General features: G+C 43.2%; 1 protein-coding gene across 1 annotated transcript in view; it reads left to right on the top strand.

Moving 5' to 3' along the window:
- LOC124607056 (histone acetyltransferase p300) overlaps nucleotides 1–24059 on the top strand; it is a 169866-nt gene that overhangs the window by 65635 nt on the left and 80172 nt on the right. Inside the window, exons 11-15 of the mRNA XM_047139232.1 lie at nucleotides 3197–3314; nucleotides 3654–3708; nucleotides 16771–16941; nucleotides 17400–18118; nucleotides 21028–21250. Coding sequence (XP_046995188.1) covers nucleotides 3197–3314; nucleotides 3654–3708; nucleotides 16771–16941; nucleotides 17400–18118; nucleotides 21028–21250 — 1286 coding nt within the window. The remainder of the gene's footprint in view (nucleotides 1–3196; nucleotides 3315–3653; nucleotides 3709–16770; nucleotides 16942–17399; nucleotides 18119–21027; nucleotides 21251–24059) is intronic.

The following is a 24059-nucleotide window of genomic DNA, read 5'->3' as shown; positions in this document are numbered from 1 at the left end:
GGATGAGAATCTTCAGTAGAGTTTCACGATTGGGCATGAAAATTTGCAAGAGATATGCTAATTTGGAAGAAATAAATATTTACAGACTGGTTGGAGTCAAACAGTGGAAAGTCTTGGTTGGAATAACACCAGTATTATGAAATATAGATCATTGCTCACCACTTAAAAGAGGTTTTGTTTTGCAGACAGACTTAGTTGCATGTTAGTAGAAATCTACATATAACTGAGAAACTGAAAGATTAAGTGTCGTACAAACATTTCAGAAAAACGAAATTTGTAGACATTTGATTAATCCAATGCTTGCTAGTTGCTAAGTGTTTTCATTTCTAGAAAGCAGGTCTACAACCAGCATCCTACTTAGAACAGAACATGAATCCTTTCCATTGCAACAGTGAGTGGCACTTAACATTGCAAATTTTGTTTTCCACTCCAATGAGCCTCATTTGATACAATTTTTCATAGCGTTCACATTCTGACTAGGCATCAGTGCTGCATAGTATTGCCATCTAGGGAGGCCTGTGTTAACTTGTTGTTGAACTGCAGTAGGTGTGTTGAGAGAGAGGTTGTAATTATTACGGTCAAGTTGAAATGGCTAGTTCTTTATGCACAGTCCTTTCTGAGGATGAGATTGTAGAACCTTTAGAGGAATGAATGAGTGAAAATTATTTTCATGATAGTGATTCATTTGTAAACAATTTGAGTAAAGCAGTAGTGGAAACAGTTCACCCTGAAGATTTTCAAAAAAATCACACAGTTAATGGTTTTGTATTGTAATACTTACTTAAATATAATTTAATGAAAGTGCACTTTTGTTTTAATGTGTTTCCTAATTGTTGGTAAGTGGCCTCATTGTTTCCACAAAGAGACTTTCACAATTCTCTGTGGCGCCGATTTAAACCTGAGCACATAGAGACACTCTTGTTTTCTGCATTGCAGAGTGCACAGAGAAGTATTTCATTATCAAGAATATCCGTTATGAGTCTTTTTGGTATTTGCCAGTAATGCTGCACCACAATTGCTAGTTCCTTAATGTTTGTACTATATGCTGACTTTATTGTGAGACTAGCACTCCTTCGTAACCTCACTTTCATCCTTCAGTGTTCCACTGATCGAAGTGATGTTATCTTCATATTCCATCTTTTGTGAACACACCACCACATCATGGTGCCTTTCTATTCTGTTCTGTTGACATCCAAAGTGAATATGAGGGATGGTCATTAAATTTTAATGATCCCCTTGAAAAAATGAAGTGTTCTATTTAATTTGTTTGTTTGTTAGTGTGTAGATGTCTGCAGTCCTGGTACATATTGAAATCTGTGCCCCACAGTACTGTAGCACTTTACTAGAGGAGCTGAAACAAAACTGTACAGCCCATTGATAAATTGGAGAGGGGCTGTGTCATGTTGATTTGGCTCTTGTAGCAGACATACTGTGGTGTGGAAATCTGTGTTGCCAGTTCTTTTGGGCAGGTGCCTACAAACAAACAGAAAATTAACTGTGTAACTTTGTCTTTTTTAGGTTATTATTAAACTTTAAAACACTTCCTAATATTTGAACACGTGTGCCAGCACTTCAAATGCAGTAATTGAAGATCACTTAAGCCCTGTCTGGTGCTAGCCACACTTGCTAAAATGTACTCACAAATTTTTTTGGAAGGAACTTTCAAAGTTAAAGACTGCCTAAGAAGCGATTTGCTGGATACCAGAATGAGAAGGCATTTGTTTTAAGGGTTTTTGAGAGAGAAGAGAAAAGGGAAGAGAAGATTAGAGAAGAAGGTTCATCATTATCTAGTATTAACATACTGTCACTCTTTGTTTTCAACGGTCGCTATGTTGCAGAATATTTTGAAGAAGTCGAGGAATTCTGCTATGATGGCATTTGAATGTTTTCATATGCAGCCACTGAATATGTTACATCCACTTTCTAATGATGGGATAAATTTTGTTACTAATGAGGCTGTGGTTCTAAAAGAACATGTTACAGAGTTTGAGTGTACACTGTATACTTACTTTTCAGAAGATTCTATTTTCAATGTAAGACTGCTTAATGGTGGTTTCGTTATTGGGGAAAAAGCAATTTTGTGTGAGGAAAATGAGCAAAATTTTCAGCCATATGAAAAGACTAATACTTCAGGTAGAGGGAAAGGCAACATTTGGTTGCAGCTTTAAACTGGCTGATAACTCTTATGGCAAAAGATCCGTTCAACTCTGTGGTCACATCCATAGGCTCTTGGTACAACACTGGGAATAGAAGGAGGATGGGGTTGTGGATGAGGATGAGGTGGTGAAGATGGAAGATGATGATATATTTTATCACTGCTGAAGTGGCGAAAAATAAATCACATATATCTGGAATGTCATGTTTTGGTATTGTAGGATACAAATACTGTCACTACTTAATGGTAAAGAAACTTTCCCTACCAGCAGGAAAATGGTTTCAGATGTTTGCGGGCAATGAGACTTGATCACTCGCAATTTGCTTCTATTGCGCTGAAGGTGGGTTAGCTTCCATATTCTGATGATGTGGGCTCAGAGTGGCTACTTTCACACTGTACTGAAGTATTGACAGATCAACAACATAATCTGTCAAAAGGGTATTAAGTAATTATAACAGTGCTTTCATTTGAAAAACTTTCAACATTATTTGGTTGAAGAATTATTTTTTCTTGAATAGGTTTTGATAAGATTAACATACGTGTTCCATATGTTATGCCTATTAAATGTAATGTAATTGCAAGACAGGCACTCAGAAAATGGAAACTAAATTAAAATATGAATTCGCCCATAAAATAATTTTTTTGTCCTTGTCTGTTTGTTGTAATTTAAATAAGCACAGGAGATGGAAATCTACAATAACAGACTTTAACCACCTTTTGCAGTATTTTTGAAGAGACTTGCATTTGTTGGGATTGCTTGGTTTTGTTTGCTTGTCTCTTTTTACTCTTTTATTTCCTTTTGTTTCATTTTATAATTAGATTTCAAATGACATCATGGTTGGTTAAGAGTAGTAGCAGTTGTTTTGGCTTATATAAAACATTGTATTTTCTGTTCTTTTCCTGTATTTTCTGTTCTTTTCCTCTTTTGTTTTAAGAAATGAAATGGTTGTGTACATCCCCCCCCCTCCCCTCCCTTTCTTCTCCTTCTGCCTTTCTCTCACTCCTTGATTCATTTCCATTTTTGTATTTCTTACTTTTCAGTGTCCAGGCAATTTTTCCAACTCCTGATCCACAAGCTATGTTGGACAAGAGGATGTACAACCTTGTAGCGTATGCTCGAAAAGTAGAAGGAGATATGTATGAAATGGCTAATTCTAGGGTAAGTGGAATTGTGTTCATATCGTTTTATTCTAATACAGCCTTAACATATTAAGAACAGTGAAAGAAATTTTGTAACATGTAATGTATTGGAAACACATTTGTGCAACTAGTTTGTGTCAAAATATGCTTGTTTTATGTTACCTTGGGGAAAAAAATGTAAACATTAATTTTACATGCTGTGGTTAAATTGAAATAGCAGTAAAATTTGTTGTAATTTAGTTATTACATAAAAATCAATTTCAAAACCAATAAAGTCTCTGATATGTAGAGTAATTCATATTGTTCTTTTTTCTGTATTTTAATGCCATAGTAATAATTTTTTTTTTTTTTTTTTTAGTCTGAGTACTATCACCTATTGGCTGAAAAGATATACAAGATTCAGAAGGAACTAGGTAAGTACTTTCCCTCTTCATAACTATTGTGATTGTGACTGCCAAGTCGAAAAAACTAAACTCTACACGGAACAAATGTGCATTTGTGTATTGCAGAGTATTGTATTAATACATATAAGAGTGATGACAAATTAAATATTTTGGACCACAGCTTACCTTCATGTTTCATCATCATCATTGAGTATCCTGTGAATTTAGGTGCAAGTAGCTATAGCAGTTGCTGCAAAGATAATTTCCTTTTGAGTTTTTATGTTTAGAAGGTACCAAAGTGGGTAACTGCAAATGTAAAATATTTTAATATATAAATTAAGTGGAGAGTTCTACTGTTCATGTTCACTACATTCCGTTTAATGGAGGTAGGGAAACAATTGCTAGAAGTAAAATCAGAATAGTTTTGCATCCAGAGCACATAGCACATTAGTAAGCCCATTCCAGAAGTAGCTACCGTTGATCCATTTTTAGCAGTAACTTATATTTTCTAGTTAATTTTGTTTGCCATTTATCTGAGTCTTTGTGTGGTCATGAAATCCTGCCATCAGAGATTTAGCTTGAAGAGTTCATATAAAGTAAGCTAAAATGTAATCTTTTGATGACCTCCACAACCTCCAAAACTCAAGGAATTGATTGTAATTGCCCTCATCAGGAATACAAGGAAACATACAGTCTTGAATAACTAAGTTTTATTGCATCATGGAGTGGCAATGGGACTGGAGTACATTAAGAGTAATCACATGACTGGAATATATTTGACAACCGAGCTTGGTGGCCCGATTTTGCATGTATAAAGATACAGTTCCCAGCACGCGCCATTTGTGTTGCAGTGTGTGTGCACAGCAGACCAGGTGAGTGCTGTTGGCGATAGCGTCCATGCTCTGATTTATGACCACAGTATGTGCAGTAACCAGTTGTAAAAATACACTCCTGCTCCCTTGCCTAGGGAAAGGTGGGGGGGGGGGGGGGGACACATCAAGTGTGTCGGTTCACAGTGCTGCAACTGCTGAGATGATGTAATCCCATCATCCTGTGTGCCCGGTAGACAGGTCTGACAATGGAAGAGAGGCTATTCTGAAGTCGGGGTCCACAATGGAGGGCACCAGTGCTGGTAGCAATGATGGTGAAGTGGCGAGGAGAGGTCCTGGAGACAGTGAACTGCTGTTAACCCTGCTACTGGCAGTGCAGAGGGAGGGGCCAGCACCGGCTGCAGGAAGCAGAACCATAAGAAGCAGAACTGCTGTTGGTGCAGATGAAGCCCCAACCACTGGGGCAGAGGGCCAGGCTGGTGAAGAAGAGTAAGCAGGGGGTGCTGGATGAAAGGGCGTCACCGGATGAGAGGGTGGCAGTGGATGAGTGGGCGGTGTTGAATCCAAAGCCTGCAGAGCGGGCTCTGTGCCCATCCTCAGGCAAAACTGGTTCTGGTGGTGTGCTGGGAGCTGATGTTGGTGCAAACTATGAAGACATGGTGTCCGCACCGGGTTCGGACAACAGTTGGAATCCAGTGGGACACTCTCCATACAATTATGTTGGGCGTGAACTTCCATGAAATTGGCGCTGCTGGGGGACACCTGCTGGGCAGTAAGAGGTTGAGCAGCATCAGCGATTGACGGCCATGCAGTTGCCCGGCAGGACTCTTGGCCCCAATCGTTGTTGTTCTGTATGAGCTTAAGAAAAAGTGGGAGAATCTGCCATGTATTTTCACATCTGTTTCTTAAATGTCCGTTCGACTGTGATTGGAAAGGTGGTGCTGACACATGGCAAAAGGTATTGTGGGTACAGAAGTCCGTGAACAATTGTACAATGAACTGAGAACCGTTGTCCGAAACCAAATTGCAAGGCAAGCCTTTGATGGAGAACATCTTTGGAGGTTCGTGACTGTCACATCTGCTGTTGCTGGTGGATGACGAACGACATAAAGAAAACATCAGTTGCCAACATACAGGAAGAGTCTAGAAAGAACCAACAAGTGCAATGTGGACTCATTAAACAGTGGACCTCTCTGCTGCTGCTGGAATCGTGATGTGGTGGGTAAATCCACCTGTCAACAAGAGAATAACACCATCCAATGGGGAGAGACAATGGGGCGCAATGCGTAATAATTGAGATGCCTGGCCTGTCAGATGGTCGGGCCACCCCGTTGTATCTTGCTCACGACCTGCCGGAGCATTGGATCCCCTGCCACACCAGAAACAATATGGAAATTGTGGATAGAAAAACTATCTGCCGTGTGCTTCGCCTCTGTATCCAGTTGAAAACAAAGCAGCTGCTTTGTCCAAACAAAGGGTCAGGGTCCATGTGTAGCCAAGGGACAGCATCTGTGTTTGTATGTTGTGAAGTATTTTGAAAAGTAGATTTCATAGTTGTACCAGCACAAGAACAGAGCCCAACACTGAAGATCCCGGAAGGATGCGTATGGGATAAGCAGGGAAACCAAGGGCATATGGTTGGTTATTAAATGAAATTTTGCACCATACAAGAACACATGAAATTTCTTCACAGCATAGATGATAGTGAGGGCTTCTTTTTCCATCTGAGAATAATTTTGTTGAGCAGAGTTGAGTGTTTGTGATGCAGAGGCAAGAGGCTGTTTGAAGCAATCGGAATGGGCATGGGCCACGACCACCTCCACCCAGTACTCAGACATGTCTTCGGCCAGGACCATACACTTGCTGGGTTGAAATGTTGATAGACACAGTACCGAATGAAGACTGACTTCCACTTGCACGAGAACATGCTCACAGGCTGTAGACCTAACAGGAGGAGTATTTTTCCAAAGCAACAGGTGCATGGCACAGGTGACAGTAGCTGATCTGGAACTAAACTTGTGATAGCGTACCACTTTGTCATGGAATGCCTGCAGTTCTTGTAAATGTAATGGAAGGGACAAAGCTGTAATTTTGGCGATGTGCAGTTCCGTGTGGTGCACACCCTGCTGAGAAATTTCAATACCCAAATAAACAATGGAAGGCTTAAAAACCTGAGACTTGGTGAAATCACATTTGAGGCCAACACCCTCTAGAACATTAAACAAAGAACAGAGGTTGCGTAGGTGATCCTTCGTGGTTACACCCATCATGGCAGTATCATTAAGAAAGTTAATGCTGCGGGGAACAACTGTCGTGATCTGCTCCAAAAAATGTTGTAAGATGGCTGGTGCACTAGCAAACCCAAACATTAAATGCTAATACTAGTGGAGGCCTAAAACAACCTTTTTGATAACTCGTGCAACGGAATTGGTTGGTAGGCTTGGGGCAAGTCAATATTTGAAAAGAAATAACCCTCACCCAACATAGTGAACAATTTCTCTTGGCCAGGGAGGGGACCTGAAGTCCCTACAAAGCCAAAGCTGACTACAGTTTCTTTACTGTCACTGGGGGCATAGCCCACTCACTTGTGGAAATCAGTTGAATCACTCCCAATGACGTAATGCGGGGATGGGGGGCATTGACAAAATGGCTTGAATATCCAGGTCCATTGATTCCTTTGAGGAGACATAATGCTGCTATGTGACCTTTCTTTCTACCTTTGTGGCAAGTGGTCCTCCACCTGGGACAGGCCGCCTTTTCGTGCTGTATGAAACAAGTGGGACACATTGAAAGAAGCATTTGTTGTTCGTGCTGCTGATGACTTCTTTGCTTGCAGCGACTTGTTGAACCTGTTTGTACTGTGGCCACTTCCTCCTCCTCCAGCGTGCAAGGCTCCACATGCCGAGAGCATACGTTGTCAACAATGGCTACATCATTCCAAACCTTTAACTGGCAGCCAGTGGCTCGAGAAAACTGGAACAACTGTGCAGTATTCAAAACTTATTCCAACATAGAGTCCTCAGACTGAAGGGCATATTGACAGACTACCTTTTTAGGGGCCGAAGGAATGATTGCGTTGTTGACCATGGTGTCCACATATGACTCCTGAGACTTAGCTGTGATAAAGTGTCATTTATGACTGTGGCCATGAAGCTTGGCCTTACAAGCTTGTTACAGTTGCTGCAGCTGCAGATGACATTGGAAGAGCTCCATGTATATGGTTTTGGTAGGAGGAGGACAGAAAAGACACATTTCGTCAAATGAAAGAATGCTGGTTCCTGTAGAGGATTTAACTAGCACAGTAATTGATATATACGAGGTGACATCCATGATAAGAAAAAAGCCTTACAGATCTCCTTGTTGACCACGTGGAATGATATGAAATGAAATGTTGGCGAAGCCACTTCTTGTAAGTGTCCCAGTCTTTGGTGGCTTCATCAGGAGGGGGGGCAAGGCCAGTGAATGGTGGCGGGTGATCCACTAGTGGTCTGGTTCAGTGTAGCCAACAATCATCCAATACGGCTGCAGTACACTGCTGTTGTTGGGTGAGCAACTGAAGAAGAACCTCCAAAGTAGTGCTGAACGGCTATAAATCCTCAGGATTAAGAACACAGAAAGATACTACCCTCTCTGATCACCGCTTGTTTTCTCTATAGGAACACAAGGAAACAACATAAAGTCTGAAATAACATTTGACGACTGAAATCGGAGGCCCAAGTATGCACATATAAATATATAATTACCGGCAGGTGCTGCAGGTGTCGCCCTCTGCATGCACATCGAACCAGGTTACGACTGTTGGGAATGGGACCATAAACAATAACTGCTTCTAATTGCCCAGCATATATCATCTGATGTCTTGGGAATACCGTGTGATAACTAACTATGCTCTCCCCCTGCGGGTCCGGGGGTTAGGATAGGCCTGAGGTATTCCTACCTGTCGTAAGAGGCGACCAAAAGGAGTATCACATGTTTCGGCCTTTATGTGATGGTCCCCTGTAGGATTTGACCTCAATTTCTCAAAATTTTCCCGAAGAGCGAGCCGATTGGGGATGGTCGCTTTACAAGGTGCATCATGTCCATCATGCACTGAGACCTATGGCATCTTTTGTCGACGTGGATCTGCACTTCCACTCATTCTCCAGGTGATGGGTGAGGTCACCCTCCTGGGCGCGTATTTTTCCATCAACTGTGCAGTATTGTTTTCTACACTGACAAAAATGGACTTGTTTGCTTGGTTGCACCTGATATCCAGCATGGTAGGCAGTCCGTTGTGGTGGGGCCACCTTTTACCCTGTTGATTGGTTGTAGCCCCCTGACCACACAGGGATCGCTCTGATGATGCCTGCACCGTTAACTCCCGACATATGCCAAGGGGTAAATGCCCATCCCCCTGGGGCATCAGGACTCCCTGCAATGACCATCCTGCCAGCTGGCCTTTGCTGCAGCTGGGTGGTGCCCTTGGGGAGAGTCCCTGGTCGGAGTGGGTGGCATCAGGGTGGATGACGCACGATGAAGTGTAGTACATCGTCTCTTGCTGGTAGTCAAACACCAGCAGTCTCTAAGCATTCACGAGCTCAATTCAATGCACACAAGTACGACCCCAAATCGATCCCCTCCCTGCCATACCATGGGAGGAACGTCAGGCTAAGGATGGCAGCAGCTCTTATTCGCCCCAGTACCTTTTATGTTCGAGAACTGATGGGGAAACTTTCATGACGATGAAGCCTCAGTTTTTTTGATGAGCGTTTAGAGGACAAGTTTGGAGAGGTGGAGGGCTTGTCCAAAATGAGATCTGGGTCAGTCTTGATCAAAACAGCATCCTCTGCCCAGTCATGGTCATTACTCGCTTGTGACAAGCTGGGGGATATTTCTGTAACCATCACACCCCATGAGAGCTTAAATATGGTCCAGGGTATCATATTTCTCAGGGACCTTCTTTTGCAGTCCGTTATGAGCTGCACACCATTTTAGAACAGCGAGGTGTATGTTTCATTCACCACGTCCACCGTGGTCCGAGAGATAATCAGGTTGCCACCGGTGCCTTCATCTTGGCCTTTGAGGGTGATACGTTACCCGAGAAGGTCAAGATGATGCTCTACTGCTGTGATGTAAAACCATATATCCCTCCCCCAATGCACTACTTTAAATGTTGGAAGTTTGGTCATATGTCTTCCCGCTGTACTTCCAGCGTCACATGTCGAGATTGCGGACGCCCTTCACATCCCAATACTCCATGTGCCCCACCTTCTATCTGTGTCAACAGTGGAGAGTACCATTCGCCTTGCTCAGCAGACTGCAGGATTCTTCAGAAAGAAAGGAAAATCGTGGAGTACAAGACCCTGGACCAACTTACCTACACTGACGCTAAGAGGAAATTTTAAGCCTACATCCTGTACGCATGACATTGTCTTATGCCACCGCTACAACAGTTCTAGCCCCATCAGCTCCGCCAACCCAGTCACTTCTTAGAGCCAGAAGACTACACCTGCCCCCTTGATGGTGGGGGGCACTTCCCTCCCTGTTGCTCCTGCACCATCTACTTTAGGAGTAACACCCCCCCCCCCCCCCCCCCCCCTCTCACCCAACCGTCAGGGATGTCCATCCCCACTTCTAAGCCGGAGAAGCGTACAACTTCTTCAGCTGCTCTTGCTAGGAAGGGGTCCCATGGGTCACTCCCTTCCCAGGTTTCTGCTAGTGGGAAACATGACACCCGCCAGTGGCAGAAGAGCCCAAAAACAGCTGGTCGCAGGGCTTCATGCTCATCCTCAGTCCCGGAGACTGAATCAGTGAAGTCCTCTCAGCCAGGGAAAGCCAAGGAACAGCGAGAGAAACCCAAATAGAAGGTCCCCAAGACCAAGGTAATTGCGGTGGCTCCCACACCACCGCTACCTCCAAGCTCTGCATCTGCGGATGAGGTGGAGATTCTGGCATCCGCTGAGGACCTAGATCTCGCTGGACCCTCAGGCAAAATGGATATAGGCTGCTCAGGCCCCCCCCCATCCCCAGCCTTTTGCACTCTCAAACGGTGGCTGGAAGAGAAAGTCCTCTCGTTTACTACATGCCACAGTGAATCCTATAATGCCCCATTTACAGAGTGGGCACTCCTCAGTGCCCTTGCTCATTGACCCAACACAGCTTCTGGACCAGATCGGATCCACAGTCAGATGATTAAACATCTCTCATCTGCTTCCAGAATGAGATTTTCACTCTGCAGCGGAGTGTGCGCTGATATGAAACTTCCTGGCAGATTAAAACTGTGTGCCCGACCGAGACTCGAACTGGGGACCTTGCCCGCGAAAGGCAAAGGTCCCGAGTTCGAGTCTCGGTCGGGCACACAGTTTTAATCTGCCAGGAAGTTTCATCTCTCATCTGACTAAAACAGGGTGTATACGACCCGGGACAACCGGGAGATCCGGGAAAAACCCGGGAATTTTTTTATCCGGGAGAAAACCGGGAAAAACCTGGGAATTTTTTAGAATTCCAGGAATTTTTCATTGTTTTAGTTTTGAGTTTAATTTTTGGGGTTTTGACTGGTAAGAACCAATACTCTAACAAAGAATATTACTGTATCCCGCTTCTGCAGAATAATACTCCAGGAACAAAACATGAACGAGAGGGGAAAAAAACGAAAATAAAACTTAAGTCACAAAGGAAATGCACATACAAGCGTCTGCCAACAGCAAAGTGTGTCAAAGGCTTTAGCAAGACTATGCAATGCTTCTTAATATCAAATTGCCTCCGATGGGAGTTACGTGACAGCTGTTTACATTAGATTCGTTTTAATGCAAGATCTTTTAATGTTTTACACGTACGAACATACGGCCTTCCTGCGTTATCGTAGCTGCGCAAGTGCAGTGACACCTGTTATCTGGCACTCTCTGGCAACTGCTGAGCCGAACCTATTTCTAACAGGTCACAGGAAAATATTGCAAATGGTGGTTTGAAAAGCGTTACTTTGAAAATTAATTTCCCTTTATGCAAGATGAACTATGTGCGAGAATGTACCATGAATTTCTTAAATCACAGAGCGTTTGACTCTCATTTAAAAATCAACTCTTTGGGGACGACCATCTAGAAGAATTTTGAGCCCAGAAGATCAGACATTTACGTCGTTATTAAAAATTTTACTGACACATTTATGTGATGTATCTTAAAGTGTAACATGCGGAAAAGAGATGAGCATAATATGTGGAAGCTTAGCTTCTCTTGCAGCTCATTAATCTTCGAGACTAATATTATATGTGGAAACTTACCTTTTCTTGTAGCAACAATGTGTATATTAATTTAAACAATTAACTTTCCTCAAGTCCCATAGTGCTCAGAGCCATTTAAACCATTAAACCAATTAACTTTCCTTATTTGTGAGTTCGCGCTACTTAAGAGTGATCTTGCTATTGGCTGACTACATCACGCGTCCTATGCTGTCTTCAGCTGGCGAGATCACGTGACATGAGCTGTGCCTGGCTTTCGAAAGCGCGTTGCAATCTCAATTTCAATGCTTCGGAAAGTAACATGCGGCGTTTGGTGGAATTCGAATTTATACTTTCGTAACAGGAAATACGTAGCATACATGTTGCTGTACATCAAAGATCTTTCCGAAACGTGTTTGTCCCCTGAGTTCCATTTTCTAAATTGCCGGGTAATTCTACGTCTGTGTATAAAACCATAAACAATCAAAGGACTGATAAGTTTTACAGTGCCGAGGAAAAGTATACTGTCACTTAACACGGAAAAAGTGTATTTTCATCTGGGAGAAAATGTTTTTCAACCGGGAAATCCGGGAAAAGTCAGGGATTTTTTTCCTTGTCCATGTATACACATTGTAAAAGTGACATCTCCTCGTCATCTTCAACCGGATGTCTTTCCATCGCAATGGCAGGAGAGCATCATCATTCCGGTGCTCAAATCCAGTAAAAACCCACTTTATGTGAATAGCTGTCAGTCCATCAGCCTCACCAATGTTCTTTGTAAGCTGCTGGAACGTGTGGTGTGTCGGCGGTTGGGTTGGGTTCTGGAGTCACGTGGCCTACTGGCTCCATGTCTGGCTTCTGCCAGGGTCACTCTACCACTGATAATCTTGTGTCCCTAGAGTCTGCCATCCGAACAGCCTTTTCCAGATGCCGACACCTGGTTGCTGTCTTTTTTGATTTACGAAAAGCATATGACACGACCTGGCGACATCATATCCTTGCCACATTATACCAGTGGGAGGCCCACTCCCGATTTTTATCCAGAATTTCCCGTTGCCTCATACTCTCCATCTCCAAGTTGGTGCCTCCCATAGTTCCACCCATATCCAGGAGAATGGGGCCCCGCAGGGCTCTGTATTGAGTGTGTCTCTATTTTTAGTGACCATTAATGGTCTGGTGCCTACAGGGAGCCATCCACAAGGCACAGTCATGGGCTATAGCCCATGGTTTCCAGTTTTCCACCACAAAGTCATGTGTTATGCACTTTTGTTGGTGTCATACCATTCATTCACAACCAGAACTTTACCTTAATGACGATCTACTCACTGTAGTGGAGACGTATCGATTCTTAGGACTGGTTTTTGATGCCCAATTGACTTGGCTTCCTCACATTCATCAGCTTAAGCGGAAGTGTTAGCAGCACCTCAATACCCTCCACTGCCTAGGGTGCAGATCGCTCTACGCTTCTGCAGCTCTACTGAGCCCTTGTTCAATCCCACGTTGACTATGGGAGTCTGGTTTATGGTTCAGCGGCACCCTCAGCATTGTGTTTACTCTACCCAGTGCACCACTGTGGCGTTTGGCTAGTGACAGGAGCTCCTAGGATGAGTACGGTGACCAGTGTCCTTGTGGAAGCCGGAGTGCCTCCATTGCAGGTTAGGTGTGCACAACTGCTGGCCAGTTATGTAGCACACGTTCGTAGTTCTCCTATGCATCCAAATCATCGTCTCCTTTTCACACCCATGGCGGTTCATCTCCCGCATCGGCGGCCCAGGTCAGGGCTTCCAGTTGCAGTTTGTGTCCGATCCTTTCTTTCCGAACTGGAGTCCTTGCCTTAACACCTATACTTTTGAGGTCCATTCACATACACCTCTGTGGTGTACACCTAGGCCGCTTTGCCTGGACCTTTCACGTGGCCCTAAGGACTCAGTTAACCCCATGGCTCTCCCCTGCCACTTCCTCTTGATTCTTGACAAGTACTGAAACCATGAAGTGGTTTACACCGACGGCTTGATGGCTGACGCTCACATCGGCTTCGCATATGTCCATGGAGGACACATTTAACAGCATTGCTTGCCCACTGGCTGCAGTGTATTCACTGAAGAGCTGGGGGCCATATCTCTTGCCTTCAGTATATCCGTTTGTGCCCCGAGGAATCGTTTCTTCTTAGTACTGACTCCTTGAGCAGCCTACAGGCTATCACCCAGTGCTACCCCTCGCCATCCTTTGGTTGGGTCCATCCAGGAGTCCATCTATGCCCTGGACTGGTCCCATCGTTCAGTGGTGTTTGTGTGGACCGTAGGACACGTCGGCATCCCAGGCAACAAACTTGCCGACAGGCTGGCCAAACAGGCTACACGGAAACCGCTTCTGGAGATGGGAACCTCTGAACCTGACCTGCGTTCTGTCCTACGTCGTAGGGTATTTTTGCTTTGGGAGATGGAATGGCATAACAGTACACACAACGAACTGCGTGTCATTAAGAAGGCTACAAATATGTGGAAGTCTTCCATGCGGGCCTCTCACAGGGAATCAGTTGTCCCCTGCCGGCTCCGCATTGGCCACGCTTGGGCGACCCATGGTTACCTCTTGCCACTAATTTCATCTGACAAAGCCTCACTGGCTGATTTAGTTCTACATTTCATTTGTGAGGGTGGGTTTTATCATTTGATCTAAGTTTTAGCGCATTTCATTTGTCCCTCTGTGTCCTCCACTCTAGTGCTTTTAGGGTGAAGGTTTCAATGTGTTGCAGAGTGGCTGGCTTCTATTTATTCTCGTGGTCAGCCAGCCACTGCAATCTGCTTTCTTGTTTTCCTTTTAGTGTTCTTTGCCTTTCCTTCGTTCTTGTGGTTTTTCCTTTCTTTCCGTTTTGTGTTGTATGCCTCGTCTGTGTTATTCTCACACTTGTGGCATTGTTTTATAAGGAACAAGGGATTGGTGACCTCGTAGTTTGGTTCCTTGCCCCCTCTTTTAAACCAACTAACTATACCTGTGCTACCAGAGATTACATTAAAATATGCTGAAGGGTATCAGTTTGTGCCACGACTCTTGTTGAAATGTAAACAACTTTGTTTATTCCTGCGTAGCCTTTCAGCATCAAGTGCTTGCTTTAACATATTATTTAGTGTACAACCGCTGCACTAGTTATGGTAAGTAAATAGTTTCCTTCATAACACACCCAGTTTCTACTTGAAAATGCAATTTTAATCTTATAGCTCATAATTTGGATAACTCAATCACTGGTGATAGATGGTGGTCCATTTATCCCCCTCTCTTGACTATAACAGCACCCTTACAAGGGCAAAGCCTCCTACACGGTCAACCAGTTTGGCTCATATTTGTTGGCAGGTCAGTTGTGTACAACCTAAAATGAAAGATTCTAAGATATTGGCTCAACACACCACCCCACTCCACCCCACCCCTGGAATGTTGTTGCTTTTTGACATCATTGGTATTTATTAATGAATTCTTGACACTTTCTACACCACCACTTGTTATATAAATGCATTGCACAACATTTCAACACAACACAAAGAACTTGGTAGATACATTAACCTATCTCGATAATAACTGAAACTGTTAAGCCACATATGGTGCCTAAAATTTCTATAAGTATTTCGTACACAGCTTCCAGATCCTTCTACAACAGTATATGATTCAAATTAGTTTTGTTATGACTGTCTTCATTAAAATTACTTGTCAGGTATTATTTACATAATGTTTTTTGAGAATAATTATGTATATAAAGATTTATGCACCTAATAATTGATAATGAAGGTTGCAGATTTTCACAGTATAAAAACTATCAACTTCCTGTCTATATAGTTGTTGACTGAATTATCAATAATAAAATTAGAGACATTAAAAATGAAAACAGAAGCTTTGTTTATGTGAAAATTAAAACTTAATAATATTAGTTTCACTGCAATTGGTTTTTGACTCAGAGTTAACATTTGTTGAGTATTAATTTTGATGGTTCAAGATCAGTGTTGCTAAACGGATTGGTTGTTGTTGTGATCTTCAGTCCAGAGACTGGTTTGATGCAACTCTCCATGCTACCCTATTCTGTGCAAGCTTCATCATCTCCCAGTACCTACTACAACCTGAATCTGCTTAGTGTATTCATCTCTTGGTCTCCCTCTACGATTTTTACCCTCCATGCTGCCCTCCAATACTAAACTGGCGATCCCTTGATGCCTCGGAACATGTCCTACCAATCAATCCCTTCTTTTAGTCAAGTTGTGCCAGAAATTTCTCTTCTCCCCAATTCTATTCAATAACTCCTCATTAGTTATGTGATCTACCATCTAATCTTCAGCATTCTTCTGTAGCACCACATTTCGAAAGCTTCTATTCTCTTCTTGTCCAAACTGTTTATCGTCTATGTTTCACTTCCATACATGGCTACACTCCATACAAATACTTTCAGAAATGACTTCCTGACACTTAAATCTATACTTAACGTTAAAAAACTTATCTTCTTCAGAAATGCTTTCCTTGCCGTTGCCAGTCTACATTTTGTATCCTCTCTACTTCGACCATCATCAGTTATTTTGCTCCCCAAATGGCAAAACTCATCTACGACTTTAAGTGTCTCATTTCCTAATCTAATTCCTTCAGCATCACCTAACTTAATTCGACTACAAATGGATTGGTATGAAATATGAAATTATGTTACCAGAAAAAAGTGTTGCTGAGATGTGCAAAATTGTCTTTAGATGTGTAATATATAATTTAAGTGTAAAAATTAACTCAAGTCAGGTTGAACGAATATAGACTCGAACATTTCAGTTGAAGTACAAAAGTTCAGAGGAGGTAAGATTCATTACAGAGTCATGAACTTGAGGGGTGGTTTTCTCAAAAACTGGGGGTGCTTTGCATCTTCCTTTCTACCAAATACAAGCCAAATTGATTGACCATGTCTAAGGTCTTCCGCTTGTTAGCAAAATGGAAATTCTTTCTGTGATTAAATATCAGCAAAGTTTACATTACTAATTACACTGTATAAACAGAATACTTTTAGTCTGGGCACAATGAATTGGAAATGATTTCTTATAAATTTTGTGCAGAGGAGAAAAGACAGCGACGTAAAGAACAGCAGCAACAGGAACTGCAGCGGCAACAGCAGCAGCAGCAACCGCAACCACAGCAGCAACAGCAACAGCCACAACCTCAACTGAGGCCGACGGCCCCAACAGTGCCATCAAATGTACAAATACGACCCACAGCTGCAGCACCAGGTGAGCTGCTAAGACTGAGCCTCCCACAAAAGTCTCTGTTCAAATAGTCCATATGGTGCTCGTAAATGCTGTATGTGGCAGAACATATAATGCATGGCCTTAAGTTGCAGAATAAACCCTTTCAAATATGGCCTTCATAACCTTACGCATTTGGTTGCTGGCTTTATAATGGTTGCTGATTTCATTGAGTACATGTTTGGTTATCCCAATAGTTAATGTTTTAACTTTTCATATGTTGAAGTGAAGCTCTCACCTTTGTCAGTCCTACTATTGTTGCAGAAACAAACAAAAATTTCTTTCTACCCTCTTTATCTATGTATTGTATCTTAATTTCCCTTTTCCTCTAACACAGAAGAATATTATATTTTTAAAATATCATACTAGAGCTCAAGTTCAAAAACTTTGTTACATAGAAGTTTCATTTTCTGGTGGATAAAAAATTCCTTTTTCATTTTTAGGTGTCCCTCATGGAGGAACATTAACAGGACTTCAACAGCCAACTCGTCTGCAGTTCCCAGCACAACCCACACAGCAGCAGCAGCAGCAGCAGCAGCAGCCACAACAGCCACCTCAACCACCACAACAGCAACAGTTGGTCGTAGGACCACCTGGTCCTAGCCCCACAGGAACTTCCGTAACATCAAATTTGTCGAGTACAGCTTCATTTGTACCGCCAACAAGTGCAACTGCAGCAGTGACAACTAGTCAGTTCAACAATGGCCTGGCAGTATCTCCCACTGCGCAGTTCTCAGATCAGGTGAAAGCAAGAGTTGCAGGTGGCAACACAACTCCTGGTGCACAGACACCTCCATCGGCTACCTCCCAGTTCACTCTCCAGACCCAATTCTCAAATGCAGCAGCTGCTCCAAGAGTTTCTGTTGTCCCATCTGCAGCAGGCCAAGGTTCAGACAGTGTTTCAGTTTCAGGTCCCTCCCCAGGTCTTTCTCAGACTGTTAGCTCAGCAGCTTTGCCTTGTCCTACAGCACAAGTTCCACAGCTTGTTCCCCAAAGTGCCCCTGGATCTACAACAGGATCTGTTGTTACACCATCAATGACCCAACAGCAGTTAGCAAGTCTAGGAAAGGGAATGCCTGCAGCAGAGCGAGCTGCTCAGTCACGTCCCACGACAAGTGGTTTGTCCAGCCAAATGGCAGCCATTGCAGCTTCTCTCAATGAGGTATGTACAGTATTGTTATTCAGAAGCATAAAACAATGATAAATATTATACTGCTGTTCAGGATTAAATGAGTATGACATGAATGGTAGCTATAATTTCTTACTTATAAGAATGGTGTGTGTGCAATTCATGCTTCCGGTCATCATAGGGTGGATGGCTGGAGCAGAGCCTTCCAAAAACACAATATTTTTAATCTTAAGCTCAGAATTTATGTCTAGTTTAAGAAATGAGGTGCATGTAAAAGAATGTATATATAAGTAAATACTTTTTTTAGGGGGACAGGTTACCTGAAGAGAGATTGACACTTTGCAGGAAGTGTATTGTTAAATCTCATCAGTTGTATCCTAAAGTTATAATAATGTTCCTATTTTCCACTTTATGTATTCTATCAATTCTTGGTTATATACTGACATTTCCTTCACTTTAACACTATAATAGTCTTAATTTACTGTTTTTCTAACTGGCATCTGTCCTTTAAATACAAGTGACCTGCTAGTTCTAGAAGCTTGAGATTTGCTATGATTGTATGTTTTGTTTCCATGTGCTGCACTCTAGTTGTGCCTGTTTTTTGGGTAGTTGGTCTCCTTTAATTCACCCACGTATATTTGAATTTAGACAAAATGAGATTCATCCTGTGCTTTCAAAATACAAATGTTCTTGTAAAAGCTCATCACAGCAATGTGACGACTTCATGAAAACAGTGCAGGTAGTACAGTTAACCATATTCCATTACCACTCACTAATTATTCTTAATGTTTTTCTACCGATGTCAGTTAATCTTGAACAGAATATTGTATTAGATTAATTTGAATTTGGTTCTACCAACTGACCATAAACAATTTTAATGTGGACAACATTTTGTTTACAAAAGTCAAGGCAAAGTAAAGCAAAGCTCCATGTTCTTACTCTGATGGGCCAGTTGGACCAGTTGTCTGCTATGTCATCCTCTGCAAATGACATCATTGTATTATGATATGGAGGGGCTTGGGGTCAGCACACTGCATTCCTGGCCATTGTCGGCTTTCTTTGCCTTGGAGGTGCTACTTCTCACTTGACTAGCTCCTCAGTTGGCATCCAAGACAGAGAGCATGTCAGTCCAGCCTCCCACCTAGGAAAACTCCCTGCAAGCATTATTGGGTGCGAGGTGTCTGTTACAGAGTCACTCAAAATGATATACTATACACTATAAAAAGTAATGTAGATGACAATAATAAAATTCGAGGTATGAATGGGTCATATTAAATGCATATGTGAATAGGCCATACAGCATGTAGAGGGTCTGTAATCCATGCTGTGTGTCAAGAACTACTGTAAATGGAGTAATTTAAGCGAATAACAGTGACAAAAAAGAAGTAGCCTTGTCACAGAGTGATGTACTTCGGCCAAGTGAGGGACTGTTTGTTTACTCTTAGGACAATGTATCTTTGACTTGTTGTATTGTATGTTCTGTGACTATGAAATAAAGTGTTGTTAGACTGCTAATTGCTGCTCTACTGGGATTCACGACATAAGAATTTTGGTGCCGAAACCCGGGATAGACTTTGCCGAGACAATTTCCACGATTGCCGTTGTGAAACACGAATTCTGGACGCACGTCACGCGGCAATACTACGACGGGGTTTACTGCAGCGATTTGTCACACCACGCAACACGCTCTTCGACAAAAACTGCCTGCATACACACCTAAGTTCAATTGAATTATCACGCAACATGTTTTGTAATGCCATTTGTAAAGGCAACTGATTACATTATTGCCGCTGTGTACTGCTATTGTAGCTGTTCGATTAGCGATTTAACGAATTATCAGATCCTACGCTACGCCTGTAGATTGTTTATGACTAGTGCTGCCATCTAGCGACCATCAGTTGAACTACTTCGACTAGCGATCCAAAGATAACGCCTTACTAGGACCAGCTGATCACTAGCCGACACTGCTTTAAACTTTTTGAGTAATCGGACGGAGTGGACATGACAGACCACAAACCAGAAGCACAATTACACTCTCTAAAGAGAAAACGTATGAGAGAAAGAGCAAACATTACGCGAGTCGTAGCGGAAGTTGCAAGGTTGTCCGACACATCGGAAATCGCGGATTATAAATATTACAATGACAGATTGGGAAGCGTTCTGGACCGCCTCGTTAAATTAGATGAGGATATTCACGAGTTGTTGGCCGATGATGAATACGAAGAAGATGTTCTTAAATGCGAAGATTATATAGACACCGCGAAACTCACAATTTCTCGATTGTCTCACAAAATAGAGAAACAGCTTGCGATATCGGTAGCAGACATAAAGATTCCCGACAATCCGCCAGTACAGTCTGTAACAATGACTGTTCCCACAGCTTCAGTAAAACTTCTGCTGATCAAACTTGAGCCTTTTTCAGGCGATATCGAGACATGGGCGCGATTCTGGGAGCAGTTTGAACAGTCGGTTGACATAGATCCGACGGTAACTACAATCAATAAACACATTGTTCTTCGCGGCTTCAATACTGATCAAGGTGGTGTTCGGTTGTTCCTCAGTGAGCTTTGCGAGTCCCAATACCTTCCGTAGGCAACACTTTACAGTGCCCACCATTCTTTCCCACCAAGCTGAGCCGAGTCTGAGGTCCGGATTTAGCGTTACGGCTAAGGGATGACATGGAATCTGTTTTATCTGCAACCCCTAAGAGTGTATGGAAGCATTGTGCCATTGTTGATCTCCCATATTACCTGTGGTCATAAACTATGTTAGCAATAGCTACAACTTGGTTCATTTATTCAAGTTGCCCATTCTGTTTAAATGATAAACATTTTCATATTTGTTACTCTTGTCAGTTTTAGTTTCCCATATCACATGCATTTTTTAAAAGTAATAGTTTCTCAGAGAAACAGATAACATGAAAATGTTTCTTATTTCTTAAGGATGTGGATTCACCACCTCCAGCTACAAAAGGAAAGCTGGATAATATGCATGCAGATGGAGAAAATGATATTAAAGCGGAAATAAAGCAAGAGAATGATTTGAATGATCAACATGACGGTGGAGGTGGGAAAGGTATTAATATAGACAGCATCAAGACAGAGATTAAGACTGAACCAATGGATGACTGCAACACTACATCAGAAAGTAATGTCCTTGTTAAAGGTTAGTGTACTGTAATATTGACCTACAAACTATAATGTTACCATGCTATCACATTAGTTACTTTTTTTCTCTTCTTGTACACCCCAGTGCGATACAGACTGCATAATATATTTATTAACAATTTCATCAGTCTTCTTTTGTGTAGGAGGAAGGTGTTTAGAGTTGTTTACTCATAATTTTAATGAGCTGCCCAGGCATGGCTTGTAGTTCAAATATATATTAAAATGAATTTCTCAGTGTTTACAAATCTAAATTATCAGCACGTCTTTCCAATATTTCTTGCACTAATTTAAACAATGAAAGTCAGCATTTTTGGAGCTGTTTATACTGAGTGATTTTCTTAAAAAACGTGTGTAGCTAGTATTAAGGCTGTGCTGGTTAACTGTATGTAGTAGTGGTATGGGGGGCATGGCTTCTGTGGAGTACATCTATTATGGGCCTCCCAAAGGCTCCGTTCGTTCAGTCTAATGGTATCCTACCACCCTACACATGATTATTTGCTTTCCATTGCTTACATCAAAAGGAAAACAGAGTGACTGAAACTTCAGTAGTGAATCCCTGTCTCAGGATATCTGTATTATGCTTTGATGCACCATTAATCGTTGTTTGATGTTATTCTTTTGATAGTGTTTTAAATAGTTATTTGTTTATGGCATTGGCAATTTATCTACTGTAGAAATAAGTGTGTAAATGTCTCGCCAGAGTGCATTACAATAGGACAATGGACGTGTGACCACCTAGCAAGAGTTTCACAATGCTTAGAAAAAATAAGTGCATGAAATACACTCCTGGAAATTGAAATAAGAACACCGTGAATTCATTGTCCCAGGAAGGGGAAACTTTATTGACACATTCCTGGGGTCAGATACATCACATGATCACACTGACAGAACCACAGGCACATAGACACAGGCAACAGAGCATGCACAATGTCGGCACTCGTACAGTGTATATCCACCTTTCGCAGCAATGCAGGCTGCTATTCTCCCATGGAGACGATCGTACAGATGCTGGATGTAGTCCTGTGGAACGGCTTGCCATGCCATTTCCACCTGGTGCCTCAGTTGGACCAGCGTTCGTGCTGGACGTGCAGACCGCGTGAGATGACGCTTCATCCAGTCCCAAACATGCTCAATGGGGGACAGATCCGGAGATCTTGCTGCCCAGGGTAGTTGACTTACACCTTTTAGAGCACGTTGGGTGGCACGGGATACATGCGGACGTGCATTGTCCTGTTGGAGCAGCAAGTTCCCTTGCCGGTCTAGGAATGGTAGAACGATGGGTTCGATGACGGTTTGGATGTACCGTGCACTATTCAGTGTCCCCTCGACGATCACCAGTGGTGTACGGTCAGTGTAGGAGATCGCTCCCCACACCATGATGCCGGGTGTTGGCCCTGTGTGCCTCGGTCGTATGCAGTCCTGATTGTGGCGCTCACCTGCACGGCGCCAAACACGCATACGACCATCATTGGCACCAAGGCAGAAGCGACTCTCATCGCTGAAGACGACACGTCTCCATTCGTCCCTCCATTCACGCCTGTCGCGACACCACTGGAGGCGGGCTGCACGATGTTGGGGCGTGAGCGGAAGACGGCCTAACGCTGTGCGGGACCGTAGCCCAGCTTCATGGAGACGGTTGCGAATGGTCCTCGCCGATACCCCAGGTGCAACAGTGTCCCTAATTTGCTGGGAAGTGGCGGTGCGGTCCCCTACGGCACTGCGTAGGATCCTACGGTCTTGGCGTGCATCCGTGCGTCGCTGCGGTCCGGTCCCAGGTCGACGGGCACGTGCACCTTCCGCCGACCACTGGCGACAACATCGATGTACTGTGGAGACCTCACGCACCACGTGTTGAGCAATTCGGCGGTACGTCCACCCGGCCTCCCGCATGCCCACTATACGCCCTCGCTCAAAGTCCGTCAACTGCACATACGGTTCACGTCCACGCTGTCGCGGCATGCTACCAGTGTTAAAGACTGCGATGGAGCTCCGTATGCCACGGCAAACTGGCTGACACTGACGGCGGCGGTGCACAAATGCTGCACAGCTAGCGCCATTCGACGGCCAACACCGCGGTTCGTGGTGTGTCCGCTGTGCCGTGCGTGTGATCACTGCTTGTACAGCCCTCTCGCAGTGTCCGGAGCAAGTATGGTGGGTCTGACACACCGGTGTCAATGTGTTCTTTTTTCCATTTCCAGGAGTGTATTTCCTGTAACTTTAGTTTCCTTATTGCTGACGGTGTTCACTGGATGTAGTGCATTACTAGCCAGTTTCTTTTTGTGGATGTATTGTGCCTGTATTATCCACCAGGCCTCAATCTTCGCTAATTTCTAATTTCAATTTGCCGCCGCTCATACCTCACCTGTCTTTCAACAACATCTTTGCCTCTGTACTTCCGCCTCGACTGACATCTCTGCCCAAACTCTTTGCCTTTACAAATGTCTGCTTGTGTCTGTATATGTGCGGATGGATATTTGTGCGTGCGAGTGTATACCTATCCTTTTTTCTCCCTAAGGTAAGTCTTTCCACTCCCGGGATTGGAATGACCCCTTACCCTCTCCCTTAAAACCCACATCCTTTCGTCTTTCCCTCTCCTTCCCTCTTTCCTGACGAAGCAACCATTGGTTGCAAAAGCTAGAATTTTGTGTGTATGTGTGTGTGTGTTTGTGTTTCTATCGACCTGCCTGCGCTTTCGTATGGTAAGTCACATCATCTTTGTTTTAAAATATATTTTTCCCGCGTGGAATGTTTCCCACCAAACGAAAGCGTTGGTATGTTGATAGACACACAAACCCACACACAAAATT

Source organism: Schistocerca americana, chromosome 3 (assembly GCF_021461395.2).
Source record: "Schistocerca americana isolate TAMUIC-IGC-003095 chromosome 3, iqSchAmer2.1, whole genome shotgun sequence".
Classification (NCBI taxonomy): Eukaryota; Metazoa; Arthropoda; class Insecta; order Orthoptera; family Acrididae; genus Schistocerca; species Schistocerca americana.
Note: the sequence above shows the minus strand (reverse complement) of the source record. Positions and strands in the feature narration are given on the sequence as shown.